Below are 17,351 nucleotides of genomic sequence, written 5' to 3'. Positions count from 1 at the left end.
GAATGCAGTAAAACTGTAAAAGGCCTCGAAAGAAGAGATGAATTAGAAAACCCAAACCACAGATGAGGAAGAAAAATCCTCTCATTTGGCTCTGACTGTGGCAACACCTCTGCCTTGACATTCCCGTTGCCAGCCACGGTGCCTAGGACCGCGTGAAGGCGACGGTAGGCTGTGGAAGATATCCATTTGCAGCAAGGCAAACTTGTTGGCTGCACGTGGACGACATCCACTTGACCTTTGTCTTGGAGGTGACTCGCTCCTTGTTTGGTGTGGCAGCGACACCTCGGCCAGTGTCGACGGATTCACCACCCTTCATCAGACGACGGTCGCGGCCCATGGCAGTGCGTAGGGACTGCGAAGAAGCGCTTCTGCGATGGAGCAACTGACAAGCGCGACATCCACTTGACCTTTGTCTTGGAGGTGACTCGCTCCTTGTTTGGCGTGGTAGCGACACCTCGGCCAGTGTCGACAGGTTCACCACCCTTCATCAGACGACGGCCGCGGCCCATGGCAGTGCGTAGGGACTAGGAAGAAGCGCTTCTGCGATGGAGCAGCTGAGAAGCGCAGCAATAGCGTGAGGAAGAAGAAAAGGGCAGAAGAAAATAAATGTCTCATCTGTCCATCTGCCATATGGTGTTGGAAAGGTGAAAAAGCGACAGTAAATATGTGCCATACGGAGAGTAAGCTCTTTGCATCCCGATTACTACCTCCGTCCTGGTTTATTGGTCCTCGTTGTAATCTGTGTAAAATTTTGACCATAAATTTAACTAACAAAATATTCGCGCATGTCAGCAAAAAGTATATCTTTGAAAACTATGTTCAAATATGAATCCAACGATATATTTTTTGTTGACAACTTGACATACACTAACATTTTATTAGTTAAATTTTTGATCAAAATTTAGCACAAATTACAAAAGGGACTAATAAACAAGGACGGAGGTAGTACAAATAAGGACGGAGGTAGTACAAATAAGGACGGAGGTAGTACAGCGTTAAGTGCGCATAGGAATTGAGGCACACGATGGGACATGGCACTGATGGGACCCACACCCACTATGATTAGTCGGTCAAGCCTGAGAAGTTTGGTCTGATGCTCAGATGTATGCACATACACTCACCTTTATGAACCCAATGCACACACTTTACCCTATGAACATCTCCAAGAGACTCAGTCAACACATCATCTTGAGATTAATGAAGTCACCACAAACGCCTTCGCCTTCGCCTTCGACGGGAACATCTCCTTTGAAGTCGGAAGGCCTGAAATAAATCCAACAAAATGCGAGCATCAGTGTCAAGTTTAGGACTTAAACCCTCATGAGTTGACCACTGTCCTCCTAATCATCTCGCTTGAAAAAATTATAATCATCTCGCTTGAAAAAACTATGTTGATGTGATGCCCAAAGTGTAATATTTCACGTCGAATCTCTTATCTCCCGCTATTGGGGATCCTATTTGCGCCAGTGGCCAGCCAGAAAATGATGGCATGAACACAAGTGAAAGTTCGATAGCACTTGCCAAAAGGATCTAGCTTCATACAGGTTCTTCCGCAGTCAATATGCACTTCAAGTCAGCACCGCACAAGATAATCGTCAGCAAACATCAGGAAAAACCCAATGGAACGTACAAAGCTGAAAAGTGCACTCTTGGAACTTGGAAGTTAGCAAATGTTGTTAACAGAACTCACATCTTGAGATACATCGTCATCTAACGATTCCTGATACCACATAATCGGTTATAGCAAGACACATTTGCGATATACTGCTTAAAAGGCACAATCCAAAATTAGGCACCCGAATTATCTGCATCCTGTAGTATGGTATGGATTTCATTCCTTTATCCTCGGTCTCGATTGCGACTTTCTAGACAGAGACAGGCCCTGATGGTCGTGAAGCTCACTTTGTGGATGCTGGTAGATGCTCATCACTTCTTTGCCTGCCTTCTTGCAGCTCCAAGTAAGAGGGCCTTCCCTACAATTCCGGTGTTAAGCACGCAAACGGCAGCCACCGCGCCACCGACCACCACCCACTTCCAGTCGAAACCATGTTGGACTGCCCTGGAGTTGTCGTCCTCTGTACTGGCTTGTTCTGTGCTGAAGGGCCCTTGATCCAAGGAGCCATCAGAACCAGCAATGCATGTCTTGGTGGTCACCCGAGCCATGATGGCACTGCGTGACAGGATGTTTTCTGATTTTCTCATTAGCTGATATGCTCTAAAGCCGGACTGCAGCTTTTTAACAGCACCCCACATGCCGTGGCGGACACCAACTTTAGCAACATCCTTGGGTATGCCCATATCCTCGTAGTGAAACAGTGTTACTTCACATGCCATGTGTTGCTGGCCATCTTTTTTGGGCGATTGAACTGCAGTTTTGCACAGAGAAAAGGAACCGAGTGTCAGAAAGGTCTGAACAATTGGATAGCTATACCTGGAATGTTCAGAACAAATCCAATCGAGGGAATACTGGCAGTAAGAAAAAGAATTACCAGGTCTAATACGCCAACTCGAGAAGTACAATTCCACACGCCTCGGTTTTTCCTTCTTGGGCAAAGATGGATAAGGAATTCCCTGCAAATGTAAGTTGCACAGGGCTATCAAGTCGAATCATAGTATATGCTCTTACATAGCACACGAGTGAAAAAATTCCATGTACTGTATGCCTCAATATTAAGGCTGGCCATGCAAGCATGTCAAACAATGAGGCACCTAATTCTCTGGGCTGAGATCCCGAGTGTGATTAAACAGCAAGCTAACTAACAATAAGGTTGAAAGGTTGTTACTGTGTGGGTTTGTTTTCGCTCACATCAGTTGCTCTAGTCAACTACTTTCAGAAAGAAGAGCATTCTTTGCAAGCATGCCACACAACATTGCCAGGAAAAACAGTGTGAAATATAAGCCGGTCTTTTTTCTTTAGAGAAGGTCAGAAACAAACTGCCGAAAAAGTGGAGCAATATACTCATAAGCAGGTCTATCTTCTCCTAGACCTAGAATACTCGAAAGAAATTGTAATTGTCCAAACAGTTCAGTTACAAAAGATATCATTAGTACAACATCAACCAAAGTCAGGCTAGCACCTAGCATATCACAAAAATGGCTTAATATGAAAATAATTCAAATATTAGTACCAACAGCACTAGATGAGTACTGCGTTATGGCTGCAGGCAATTCAGTGAAACCGAAAACATAACAAAATGTTGATCCTTGAGAAAGGGAAAGCTGGATCTAGGTCGACACAAAAGTGGTGAGCGATATCCTGCCTTAATAGGAAATATAACTACTGATGTTAACAAGGTGCAGCGTGCTTGACCTAGGGGTAATTTGAGAATGGATGACGGACCAGGAAATTCTTCCTGGGTACGCACGAAACATTAGTTTTGGTCTGTGGGGGGCAATATAGATCACGCCAGGTGTAACGGCTGGGAACTGGTGGTTGTGGCCGGGTCGCTACCAAATGATATCAGAGCCAACCCTTGTGGTCACAAGGCCGTGTGTGGCTCTAGGGCGCGGGCATATGGTGCATGGCGTGTGTGGCCCGTCATGGCACATGTGCCGGCACTGGACGGATTGACGTGTGCCAAGAGGGAAGGTTCCTACTGAGCCGACGAGAACGTTGGTTCCTTGAGTGGGGGTGTATGTGACATCCTGCTTAATAGGAATGATAGACTACTCAATGCCAGAAGCATTAGTCAAAGAAGACCTGCAGCACCCGTCGAAGAACCTGAAGCAGCAAGCAGACGCTTAAGTCTCACAATATCCTGCTCAGTCAAGACAATGGCTGAAGATTTCGAAGTAGAAGCACGAGTCCCATAAGAACATGTGCACCCCTTGTTGCGCATGTGCCGCTTCTTCGTGAAGCAATCAGACTCGGGGTGACCATCCTTGTTGCAGTAGCTGCAGTGAGTACGAGAGCGACCCTCACCACCAGGAGGAGTGGGTAGGGGCGGCGGAGCACCAGAGCGGGTGCAGCAAACGCGTAGCTGAATCGCGTGCAGTGAGCACAGAGGGAACCTCAAGTAAACCAGCACCACGTAGGCAAGTCTCCTCAGCACCACTCTGAAAGCGCCTCCATAAGAGAAACACGACCACGAGCTAAAAGTTGACTGTACTGCGGCTCAAACGGAGCCGAGATAAGAACTCGTAGACGCGCTGAAACTTCAAGTCTGACCGCACAGCCTGATAACACTCAACACTGGCAGGTACCACAACCGGCAGTGCGGAGAGTGACGAGCTGGCGCCAAATAGCAGAACTCTCTGCGTAGAAATCATCAACAGTGGAGTCACCTTGCTGAAGAGCATCACCAAATGACTGATAGCAGTGTCGAAAATGGGTCCACATTACCTCAAAGACAATAGTGAGCCCATAAATTCAGAGGCAAACTGAGATAGGACACTGGCACTGAGAACAACCGCAGCACGAGCATCATCATCAAACCACTGAGTGTAGACAGAGCTCATCACGATACATCTCAAGGGCCACTTGGTAGTTCAAGGCTTGCTGCTCATAAGTAGTAACCGCAACATCATCAGCAACCTTGGCAGCATCCTTATCAGCCTAGGAAGCATCCGAGGCAACTGGTGGCGTCGGTGGAGTAGGAGCCACAAGAGGGACAAAGCGCTGCGGACAGAGAATCTTACTAGAAAGAACGCTCCATAGACGAAGGCCACGCATATGAATGCGCATAAAGGCAAAGAACTCGGTGTAGTTAGTATCATCAAAAATCACCGGGCGATGAGGGATGGCGACATAGCCCGATGACGAAGACATTGTACCTTTTTTTACCGATCTAGTTCACGGGTGAGGCCAGCAACTCGATTCAATGGGATCAAACCATAGGGCCGGCTGGGCGTTGAACCAGGAGGTGGCATCGCGTCGAAACTCGGACAGGCGAGCCGACGGGCACGGGGTAGGCAAAGCAAGCCAGCGGGCGAGGCAGAGTTCGGGTGGAGGGGCGGAGTGAGCCGGCATGGAGCAGAAGCGGCGAGGCAGAGGATTGGGAGGCAAGCAGGCAGCCAAGGGGGCAGCGGCCAGGGGGGCTGCAGAGGGCAGGCGGCGGGCAGATGGCGAGCAGAGGCGCGCGTGGGTGGCGGAGGGCAGGAACAACGGAATGAGATCAGGCGGCTGCGTGGATTGGAGATGGTGGGGTGGGGCAGCAGCAGTCGGAGGTACAGTGGCGACGGAGGAAGAAGGAGCAGCAGCGGCCGGAAAGACGGCGGCGACGACGCGTGGACCTGAGCACGAGTAAAAAATTAACCTAGGGCTCTAATACCATGTTAGGAAATATGCAACTTGTATTTCCTAGCGGGCTAAGGGCCAGTATATATATATATGTACATGTACAGGTGGTAAGTATGCAGGACCCCCCCCCCCCCCCCCCCCGCGTACAACAGGGAGAATATACAAGCTATACATGGAACATAATATAACTCTTAACATATCCTTGGGCTAGAAAAACATTTTAAAACCCTACATTTTAAGACTAGTGGATAAATCTGCTCAACTGGTTTGTCATTCTTCCATAACACGCGGTAACACTAAGTCAAACACAAGGAAATAATAGATACACGCTGGAGAAATAGTTAGGGAGAGTAAATGATAAATACCATGGCGCGCATATGTGACAGGATTAATAGTATTGTGTTGCATTTTCTTTTTGAATACATGGCATGCATACATGTTAGGATTAATTGATTGAGCGGTTTATTATAGCCAATGACAGAAAAAATACAATTCATGGGCACTATTGTCACATTAATCGCCTATATCATTTTTTTACCTTGCAATCACCTAAGAGAAGATTTATTTTCTCTGATCAATATTTTTTAGGCCAGAGAGTGTTTAGATCACTAAAGTAGTGATCTAAGCGCACTTATATTTCGTTACGGAGGGAGTACCAAATAAACATGCAACAAGATTTTCAGTTCAAAAGATAAAAAGGAAATTAGACATGCCAAACTCGTTCATCATGCTACAAATGTAACCACGTCACAAGATAGGTTTGTTACCCAAACATGAATGTTCTTCAATTGTTGTCATGTTAAAGTATTTGTAACATCATTTCTTCACATACAATCAATTGGTAAGAATATATGGGAATACAATTTTCATATATCAATTGGTATTTCACAAATTTATTGCTTACTTCTATTCTAAATATTGAAACATAAAAGATACTAATACCTATTTAAGAGTAATGGCTGACCGAGATAATATGTCACCATGTTTTATGTAGACCCTTGGATAAAAAGGTATAGTTCAAAATTGTTTGAGAACATCTTACAATTTCTCATCGACAAAAGTATTTTTGCAGATACCTTCGTAACACAATAGTAAGCCTTCCCCGACTCCCAGATACGCCGCCCAAAAATGTATTCACGGTCACTGCAGAAGAAAGGGAACTGGAAAACAAACATGTTGGAATTGTGAAATTAAACAATGAAAGTAAAGGAATTACAACTAATCAAACCTTTTTAATCCAGTGAATAATTGTGGTTCCATTCAGAGGGAACTCATCCAAAATTTTGAAGCACACAAGCATGGGGTCCCACTTTAGACGAAAATCATCATCCCAGAAGAAATCTCTAACCAGTTCAGGAGTAGCATCCTCGAAAATGGTCTGGCTACAATGCATTATAGGTCCCACCTAAAAAAAACATGAACAAATTAGAGCGCTGCACATGAAAAATTAAATGACAAGATGTTGACAGTTTAGCCATGATATATATTCTCTGCATGTTCCTACAGTTTCTCGATCAAGTAACTTCAGAAAAAAAAGATCGAAATCTAACAAAACACGTAGCAGATGGATAAAGGTATACTAGCAAGTCAATGACATGATAAAAAAAAAAGGGCAGCCCGGTGCATGTAGCTCCCGCTTGCGCAGGGTCCGGCCACTTTGGGTCTATAGTACGCAGCCTTTCCCTGCATTTCTGCAAGAGGCTGTTTCCAGGACTCGAACCCGTGACCTCATGGTCACAAGGCAACAGCTTTACCGCTGCGCCAAGGCTCCCCTTCAAGTCAATGACATGATAACATTGCAAAAAAAATGGCATGATAATATTACCATGAGAGAAAAAGGCCATTTCGCCAGGAAAAAATTACCATGGGGTAAAAGAGCGCTACTGGACTTTAAGTATTCATAACCTATGTCCATGGGGTATTTATTTGAAGTGTTGAAATTCTTCTTTGCTTTTAGAGGCTTATACTACCAACCTGAGAAAAGAAGCAAATACTACCTCTTATAATGAAGGAAGCTTCTTTTTTATATATAAAAATACTATATCTTAGCATCTGTTTCTCTTTCTAGAATCCCATTGACAAAACAAACCTCGGGCTCATGCCTCCAGGCCTTGTACGTCATGTTGGAAGTGGTACGCTCCATCAAATGCTGCCATGTTGTATGCCCACTCTCCTTATTATCTAAAAGCTGCACGAGGTGATCTAGGTCCTTCTCAGTGACAATACCATGCTTGACCTCAAAAATTGACCTTGTAAAAAAATATGTTTAGTGGAAGAGATCGTTGGATAAATGTACATTGATGGGGCTTTTTGGTGCATTCATATCTGAAGAATACAATTTATCTATGTTACCATGCCTCTACTGAAACATATAAACTGAATAATCAAACTAAAGAAACTTCATCACGATCAATCGGACGAAACAAGCAGGTCAAAACAAATTTAAATGATGCTTATCATTAGTCCTTACACTGAAATCAGTCAACTTTAGTTTTCCTATCACAATTCACAGACAACCAATCATTTATTTAACTATTTTGTCACATTGATTTAGCCTATCCTTCACTGCAATGACCATGCCTACATCAAATGCAATTGTTCAAGTAAGTAGAAGACACTTAACCCTCACCTCCATGACCTGGCCATAACAGTAAGCCCAAACACAAGCGGTCAACTACAATTTATAACCTTACTGGCAGTAACTAGTTCTTTATCATAATAGTCAGGCAAGGTAAGCTATATGTTGCAAATCCTTGAACCGTGCAATCTAAACCCAGAAGGCAAAGTTTCGCACAACTGAGGGACACGGGTCATCAGGGAGCCCCAAAACACCCTCAGGAAGTAAACACTACAAAATTTCATCACCACCTATCCAATTAGAAATACAAACCCGCTGTCGCACTAATCTTGCTCCACAACCTCCGTAATCGATTCAGTTTTACTAGTTCAATTTGATGAAAAAACTGTGAAAGCTCCCAAAATTGGTGTTGGTCATTGGCTGAATTGAAGCATATCACACTTCCGTTCTCGTAATTTGTAAATACGGAGACCCGAACCAATTCCAACCAACACAATTGACAAGTCAAATGCCGCCCTGTGCTTCACAGCCAGATAGATTCGACTAGTACGCTCTCACCTGCCGTTAGCGCAAGCGCCAGAATCCCCGCAGGCGTCCGTGTCGTCGTTCGAGGGATCCTTGCGCTGGTACTTCCCATGGCGGCGGAAGGCGGAGGAGAGCAGCTGCGGCGCGACGGAGAAGGCGGAGAGCGCGGTGCAGGCGAGCCATAGGCGGCGCGCGCCGAGCCCGGGAGGCACGTAGAGGAGCCGGAGACGGCTGCGGAAACCGAGGAAGATCAGCCCGGTCCAGCGCGGCCGCCATGCCCACCCTATGAAGAGGCCGATCATGACCGCCGCCCAGATCGGCACGGCGCACAGCAGCACATCTACCGCCATCTCCGCCAACGCCGACCGGCGCAGCAGCAGACCCGCCGCCTCCTCGTACCACCCCGCCATTGCTAGGGCCGGCACCTTCCTCTCCCTCTCCCTCTCGCCACCTTTTTCGTTTTTGATTGATTGCTTTATTTTCTTGGCAAAAATGGCGGAGAGAACAGGAGGGGAAGACACGAGCCGGGACGAGGTCGTTTCTGTCGGTGAGGCTGACCTGTGGGCCGCGATACCGCGCCCCAACAGCCCGCACTCGGCGCCGAAAAAATCCCCCAATCACGCCCTCGAGACGTCGAAATCCATCGGGTTGGCCCGTTTTTGGGCCGGCGACCGCAGGCCGAACTCAGCACATTGGGGGCGCTCGGGGGCTTCGGCGCAAGGGGAAAACACGCCTGGGCCATACTGTCAGGCGAAAAGTCAAGTCAATCGTCCAGATTCGCCCCCACCCCCCGCGCGCTCGGCCACCACCCCGCCGATCCCGGCGCCGCCCAGCACCGCTAGATAGGCCATTTCCCGTCGGAAATGAGAGAAGGTGTCGCCACGGAAGCCTCTCCACCACCGTCCGGGCCAGTTTTCCGGCGCTCCGGCCGCGCAGAGCGGTATACCGATGGGTGTGCGCCCACCACGCCCCGCCAGGTGTTCGGCGTTTTGTCTGCTCGACGATGGACTCGGACGAGGAGGAGGCGCTTGCGGCGCTGCTGCAGGAGGAAGCTGATGCCGACATCCAGGCCGAGGAACACCTCATGGTCCTCGCCGCCCTCGTCGGCCTGCTCGCGAGCAATGAAAAGCCGCGGCGAGGTGGCTCGGCGTCGGGGCGGCTGAAAGCAAAGAAATGGCATCGTCTGGAAGGCTATTGCATGCTCTACTCCGACTTGCGAACACCCAATGCGGAAGACACTGCTTGGATCCTAGTACAGAATGCAGCAAGAGAATTTCCTGGGATGCTTGGAAGCATCGACTGCATGCATTGGAAATGAAAGAACTGCCCATTTGCTTGGTAGGGGATGTACAAAGGCGCCAAAGGCGGTTGTAGTGTGGTACTTGAGGCGGTGGCCACACAGGACCTCTGGATTTGGCATTCCTGTGCTAGGATCTGAGCAGTGTCTTCCGCATTGGGTGTTCACAAGTATTGCGGTCCAAACACTGCCACCACTGCCCCGCAGAACTTGTAGAAACACTCAGTGTCCATGGACTCGGCCATGCGTCCATAGTTGTCGAGTGAATCACCAGGAGCTCCGTATGCAAGCATCATCATAGCTTCGTGCACTTCTGGATTGAGGTGAATCCAAGTTTGCCGGTGCGATCCTTCTTGCACTTGAAGTAGTTGTCGAACTCCCGGATGGAATTCACAATCCTGAGAAAAAGCTTTCGGCGCCGAAATACTTTGCCACCGTGCAGTGGAGCGTCGGCGAAGTAGTCGGAGTAGAGCATGCAATAGCCTTCCAGACGACGTCGGATCTCTTCTTTCAGTCGCCCTGGCGCCGAGCCACCTCACGCGCAGCTTTTCATTGCTCGCGAGCAGGGCGGCGAGGACCATGAGGTGTTCCTCGTCCTGGACGTCAGCATCGGCTTCCTCCTGCAGCAGCGCCGCGAGCGCCTCCTCGTCGTCTGAGTCCATCGCCGAGCAGAAAAAACGCCGAACACCTGGCGGGCGTGGTGGGCGCACACCCGCCGGTATACCGCCCTACGCGGCCGGAGCGCCAGAAAACTTCTCTCTTTTTCGGCGGGGAATGGCATATCTAGCGGTGCTGGGCGGTGGGCGGCACCGGGATTGGCAGGGTGGTGGCCGAGCGCGCGTAGGGTGGGGGGAAACTGAACGATTGACTTGACTTTTCGCCTGACAGTGTGGCCCAGGCGTGTTTTCCCATTGCGCCCCCCAGTGCACTGGGTTCGGCCTGCGATCGCCGGGCCCAAAAACGGGCCGAGCCGGCGGATTCCGGCGTCTTGGGGGCACGAGTGGGGGGGGGTTTCGGCGCCGGCGCGTAAAAAGGCGCCCTGTGGGCTTGTTGGGGGCGCGGCTGGAGATGCTCTCATGCTGCATCGTATCCGCCATCCTGGGCGAGTCTAGCCTGGCTAAGCCTATGAAAAAATGGGTAGAGATATATGTTTGGTTGTGTGTATGATATTGGGCAGGCCAATGCGAGATGGTGTTTGGAAGTCTGTATGAGAAATTGGTGCTCCTGCACCACCAGCGCCCCTGTGACGCCCCCGATTCAATCATACACTAATCATGCACGCAAACGTGTACGATCAAGATCAGGGACTCACGGGAAGATATCACGACACAACTCTAAAAGTAAATAAGTCATACAAGCATCATAATACAAGCCATGGGCCTTGAGGGCTCGAATACAAGTGCTCGATCATAGACGAGTCAGCGGAAACAACAATATCTGAGTACGGACATAAGTTAAACAAGTTTGCCTTAAGAAGGCTAGCACAAACTGGGATACAGATCGAAAGAGGCGTAGGCCTCCTGCTTGGGATCCTCCTAAACTACTCCTGATCGTCGTCAGCGGCCTGCACGTAGTAGTAGGCACCTCCGGTGTAGTAGGAGTCGTCGTCGACGATGGCGTCTAGCTCCTGGGCTCCAGCATCTGGTTGCGACAACCAGGTAGAATGGAAAGGGGGAAAAGAGGGAGAAAAGTGATGTAGGGTGGAACCCTAGATGGCCGATCTTTCACGAAAGGAGCGGATCCCTACGAAGAACGCGATGAACACGAGGGGAACACGAGGGAAACACGAGGGGAACACGAGAGAAATCACTCAACCAACAAGAATAGATCACACATGCGCTAGATCGATGAACACAAAGGTAAGATACAAGATCCAAGTCCAACAAAGGACGATACAAAGGTAACCGATTCTTCTCCGTAAGGAGGTCTTGATGGGGCCACCCAAAAGGGGGTCTTGAATCCAAGGGGATCTTTTCCGTAGAGGGGTCGCGGTCACTCTCGAGGAGACGATCCGTATGGATGAGCAAAAGCTATCCTCACATATGAGCTACTACTTTGCTAACCCTCAAATGGAGGAGGAGGGGGTCTATATATAGTGCTAAGCCACGAAGGGGTAAGTGAGGGGCGAAGGGGTAAGTGAGGGGCGAAGGGGTACACGGGCCTCGGCCCAAGTCATGCGCACAGGCAAGGTCCGGATGATCCGGATGATCCGGGTGTCGGGGGTCCGGATGATCCGGGCGGCCGTCCGGATGATCCGGCTTCGTCGAGCAGGCTTCGGGTGTCTTCGGGCACATTACCCGGATCATCCGGGTGGGGGTCCGGATCGTCCGGCTGGGGATCCGGATGATCCGGGCAAGTCCTGTCTTGCTCCGTCTTCTTCTTCCTTCTCCTCTTCCATGCTTGGCCTTGGTCCTTGGATCCTCCATGGTCATCACGGTTGTTCCTGAGTATATGCAAGGTCCATGCATGAGGTAGTAACCATGTCTCATATGTGGAAAGTGTCGGTTCGAAGAGGACTGAGTTCACCTTGTGTCCCATGGCGTATGGTCGAGGTCTTATGTATGTCCTTTTGGGGCTTGGGGAATAGTCGAAGTGTACATGGGGATGATCGTGGGATGCACCGCATCATCTCCGCCCCCTTGGGAAAGATCCGACCTCGGATCGTGATCCTCATCACCATGGAAACGGTTGTCGTGGACGGACTTGTGGTTGGACGAAGTGGAAGACATGGCGCAATCCAAGTACTCCAAGGTGTCGCCGGAGTGGTATACATGCAAGAAAAACAAACACAAACGACACTCGTAAATACAATGGTTAGCGCACACAAAGTGTCCATCAAGGAAGTATGAGTCCGGGAGGCAAGATTGTTCGTGAAAAAACATATGAAGCTTAGCAAGATGATATGGAATGAGATGTAAAGCATTCATGGGAGCAAAATCATTCATTGTGCACACAAATGTATTGCGAATGTGATCAATGCACCCATTGTGCAAAATGATGTCATAATGGGACGGTGTATCAAAAGCATGAACATGGTAATTGGTACTCAAAGTGATTATGTTGTCATGCAATTGATGGTAGGCAATATGATCATGATGTATGAATATGTCATCAAGAAAGATCACAACAAATTTGCTAAGGAAATGCAAAGCTCATATATCATGGATGACATAGAAATACAAGATGCAACAAAGCAATCATAAGGTGAGTCAATCCATGCATAAGATGCAAATTTGCTATGGGTATGATATGTCCATCGAGCATGACATATGGGAACACAATCAACAAATATGTATGTGTTGGTGCAGTGTGTCAAAGGAGTGTTGATGCACCAATGCTCGATGTCGTGGCACTCCTCAACGTGAAGGTCCATAGGGTCCATCTCCAATGTTGGTCCTCCATCCAATATGTGTAGCATGTAGACAAGAAGAAGGAGACAACAATGAAAGAATGACCCATCCAATATGCGTATTTGAGGATGGCTCAAAGGGAATGAATTCACCTTTATGAGAATGCCGAAAATGTTGGTGTTGTGCATCGTGTACGCCTTCACATGACCAAAGTGTCTCGTGATGGTGCCGCCTTGTGAATCCTTCAAAACGAAAGAACATGGCAAAACACTCGGAAAAACAAATGAGGTTAGCGTAAATGCAAAACCTATCATTCGTGTGGTAAGATACCCAACAAGTGTATGCATCATGCTCATCATAAGAAAGGACAAGGGAGCATTTCATAGTATGGAGGCATATGATGCGATAACAACCAAAGACAATAGGCTCAATCAAACAAGCATGCATCACAATTAATATGCCCAAGTCTCCACGATCAATAAGCCTAGCAAGTTGGCACTCAATACAAGGTGATATGAGAGATGCAACTAATGGAGGCAAGCGGCAAATATCAAGATATATCACGTTAGAGGCATGAATATATATGTCATCAACCCAAGAAAGCGAGTAAGAGTGGAACATGGGTGATGCATCATAGCAAGTAATCGTAGTGATGAAGTCAAGCAAGCTAGTAGTGCGAAGATGCAACGTACTAGGAGGAATCATGGCAAGCATGTCATGTGTGCAAATAGCGGGCATGAATAATTCACATGGCATAGCACAAGCATGAAAGCAAGATATGAGGAAGGTATCATCAATGTATTGGCAAGAGGCCATATGTAAATAGCAATGGGTCATCATGACTCTCCCAACACAACAAGCATCAATAGTATGAGGCACATGATAAACATGGCAATAGCAACAAGGATCTCCACCAAGCATGCAAATACACATATGAGTAGTAAAATGATGAATCATGGGTAGATGCAAGCATGGGTCACAATCGCATGGCAAAGGCATAGAAACAAGCATAACATGCAAAGTGAACATGGTAAAATGGGCATAATGTGACAAGTGATATATAGCCCATAGCCGTGTGAGAGCCAAGTAAAAGAGATGCGTGTAGTCCTTGTGCGAAGGGAATGGTGGTAAGGATAGTCCACGAGATCCCAAGTCATCGTTGCTCTCAAGAGCTCGTTTTGTCAACTCTTGGGATTGAGAGGTTGACGAGTATACATGAGTACCTACACAAAACAAAGGCAAAGGGAAAATTGTGTGTGCGTGGTATATGTACACATCATCCATCATGATGCGCACGTGCAAGTGTTGGTTAGCACAAAATATCCAATGCTCAAATAAATGAGATGCGTGATATAGAAACATGGCATCCATCATGAGAGGTTTGTTATTATGTATAGCATAATGGAGACTCAAATTATGTAATGCATCATGGGAAATATCTAGAGCATTGTTATGTGCGGAATGCAAATTGTGCAAGCAATTATGGGAATCATGCAAAGTATGGAATGCATCAAAATCTCCTAATATGTATGAGGAAACTATGGGGGTCTCCTCATGAGCATTAATGGAAACATCACATGGAGAATATTGACAACATCCAAAACAAAGCATATTTGGAACAATGTGATCATGGCATGACATAGTAGATGAATTGCGCAAATCATGTAAAGGAAGCATAGCAATATCATCACATGAAAAACAAAAGCCAATGACCATCATCTCGTCATCTATGCCATAAGTGCAAATGGGATTTATCTTAATGGGGCATGCATAGTTACTATGTTGGGATTGAAATGAAGCAATATGGGAGATCTCACTCATAGCATATGACAAGTTCAATGGATTGTCAAACATGATGTGATCAAAAGAATTTTCACATGATATCCTATGGAGCATAGCATCACAACTAGGCAATTCAACATGCTCATCATCATATTCATCATAAATAGGTAAGTCATGACATGAAGAAGTCGCACTAGCATGAGGCATGGGAATAGGTGGATCAACATCATGCAAGCAATCATTGGTGAGATAGTCCACTAGTGGGACAAGAGAAGAACCATCACCTATGTTGCCTTTGGAGCATCGCTCATGTGTTGTAGGTGAGGTGTCGAAGATCCACTCGTTGTCATCTTCATCTTGATGGAACCATGTGGGTGGTGCATCGTCGTCCACCATGGCCATCGTCGTCTCCATTGGAGGTATGGACTCGTCGAGGATAGGCATGTCGTCATGTAGGAGACCTAGCACCAAAGAAGAAAACACACTAGGAGTAGAGGTTAAGTCATTAGAAATCATAATGGCCTCACATGCCGTGTCAATTACCTCACTCACTAAGTGTTGTGGCTCACTCACTCCCAATATGATGCTCTCACTCGTATGGTTGGTGGAGTCACTCAAATGGCTCTCAACCTCACATAGGATGTGTGGCATGCTCTCTTGTGTGGGGGTAGTGGTGGTCACACTCATCCTCTCGTAGGAAATGCTCTCGATGTCACGTATGGTGGAGTCACTCATGTCACTCATGGTGGGGTGGCTCTCCTCGCATGGAAATTGGGACATCTCGTCATATGTGGGTGCCGAAGAGGTGTAGGTGCAAACGTCTCCATGCTCAACTCCTATCGCCGCCATGGTTGAAGGGATAGTCCCATGCTCAACCTTCTTGTTACCATCTTGTTGTTGGAGGCCCATATGATGTGGAACCTCGTAGCTCGTCTCCATGACCGAAGGGAATTTCCCATGCTCGGCCATCTTCCTTGAGGGGCTTCCGAAGATGGAAGTGTCGCCCTCGCTCGTGGGTGGTCGCCTTGTTGTTGAAGATGTCGATGTAGGCGAACTCACGGGAAGTAGGCGAAGATGCCGTACGTCCAAAGGCGAAGATGCGTTGATAGCACTTGGCGAAGATGCCGATGTGGTTGTTGTAGCCGTAGCTCCGTCTTGGTGGTGCTTGTCTCGCCGTCTTCTCTTTTGCTCATGAAGCTTGGACGTAGCTTGATGTAGAGCTTGTTGGGACTTGTAGGTAGGCACATATCGAGCATCTTCATGTTGATGGTGTCGTTGGCGCACTTGAGCTCGTAGTAGATGTCGTTTGTCGTCGTCATGCACATGTTGCTTGGAGGTGACTTGCCCTTCATGACGATGTGGATCACGAACGTGATGGTGGTCGCCATGGAGATGTGGACGTGGACGACTTGCGCTTGCATCTTGTTTGCGCTCCGAAGATGATCGACTTGCTCGCCGCCGCCTTGAGGATGATGAAGGGGAAGAAGACTTGTAGTCGGCCACCATGTCTCGTAGTTGATCCTTTAGCTCGCCCAACTTGGTGTCGATGTAGTCCCTTTTCCTTGCTTTGGAGTGGTGTATGTTGACGGCGAGGTTGTCGAGGCGCTCTCGCAAGGTAGATTGTGCGCCTTGCATTTGTCGTTGTAGATCGAAGATGGACGCTTTGGTGATGTAGTTGTTCATGCCGTCATTGTTGTCGAAGACCGGAGATGAAATGCCTTGCCTATCCATCACAAAACTCGAGCAAATATGAGTGGGAGAAAGAGAAGAACTATACCAAATGTACCTTGACCGATGTTGAAGATGGATCAATGATCACTCAATGTGTAACAAGGAAATAGCACAATTGGTACCAATTCTTGTCGGTTTCTCACACCTACACAAATAAGGCTTATGGTGGAGCTCGGTGAGGATAGTGGCATAAAATTTTTGATGCAAAATGTTAGCAAGAGTCAATAATGTCGAAAGAGATTCACAAATTCGCAAGCGAAACAAGTAGACCAATAGCAATATGTGGCACACGGAAACACACACACGGATAGATAAATGAGGTCGTGCAACCAAGGAATGAGCACAAAATGTGGAGTCCACGGAAAACGCTCGTGTTGCACAACTTAAGAGAGACGCTAGCACGATTGCTCAATAGGCGGATACGACACTTGTGCACAACCTATAAGATGCAAAATGGATAAACTTTCTATCCCAAGTATGCTATGTATTTATGGTTCCCGGTGTTTGATCCAAGATGATCGGATATGACAATCTTATGTGCAATGTAGTATGATGCTATGGCTATTGCTTACAAGCTTCTTTGCTCTTTCTCTTTTGCTTAAAAGCTTATTCTTTTTTTTTGATATGGCCACAATGCGAAATGCACAAACCAAGATAGCAATTGTGTATATGCGGGAACAATCTTGTGACACAAGGGATAATATGATGATACCAATATGATATGGTATGTATGCAATGGAAGGGTGGATCACTAATGTGCACAAGTAACGTTGCCGGGCAATACTCAAATGGCTAGTCTCGATAGGCAAGTGACGCAAAATGGGCTAGGGGTTATCAATGCAATTGCAA

General features: G+C 47.5%; 1 protein-coding gene across 1 annotated transcript; it reads right to left on the bottom strand.

The window, feature by feature from the left end:
- Positions 1–1,627: 1,627 nt before the first annotated feature.
- LOC109733857 (uncharacterized) lies at positions 1,628–8,912 on the bottom strand. Its single transcript, XM_020293068.4, has 6 exons — positions 8,376–8,912; positions 7,329–7,488; positions 6,468–6,644; positions 6,316–6,399; positions 2,490–2,571; positions 1,628–2,366 (listed from the first exon to the last, which is right to left on the bottom strand). Exons 1-6 carry the CDS (start codon positions 8,750–8,752, stop codon positions 1,927–1,929), a joined length of 1,320 nt encoding a protein of 439 aa, XP_020148657.1. The 5' UTR covers positions 8,753–8,912; the 3' UTR covers positions 1,628–1,926.
- Between the last annotated feature and the right edge of the window lie 8,439 nt (positions 8,913–17,351).

The sequence above is a fragment of the Aegilops tauschii genome, chromosome 2 (assembly GCF_002575655.3).
Source record: "Aegilops tauschii subsp. strangulata cultivar AL8/78 chromosome 2, Aet v6.0, whole genome shotgun sequence".
NCBI classification, from domain to species: domain Eukaryota; kingdom Viridiplantae; phylum Streptophyta; class Magnoliopsida; order Poales; family Poaceae; genus Aegilops; species Aegilops tauschii.
This window is presented reverse-complemented; position numbering and strand designations above follow the sequence as displayed.

Excerpts from the sequence above, each read along its gene's own strand:
- LOC109733857 (XM_020293068.4), bottom strand. The coding sequence starts at position 8,752 with ATGGCGGGGTGGTACGAGGAGGCGGCGGGTCTGCTGCTGCGCCGGTCG. Across the intron at positions 7,489-8,375 it reads GGCGCTTGCGCTAACGGCAG|GTCAATTTTTGAGGTCAAGC; the intron begins GTGAGAGCGTAC and ends TTTTTTTACAAG. Across the intron at positions 2,572-6,315 it reads CTTACTATTGTGTTACGAAG|GGAATTCCTTATCCATCTTT; the intron begins GTATCTGCAAAA and ends TTACATTTGCAG.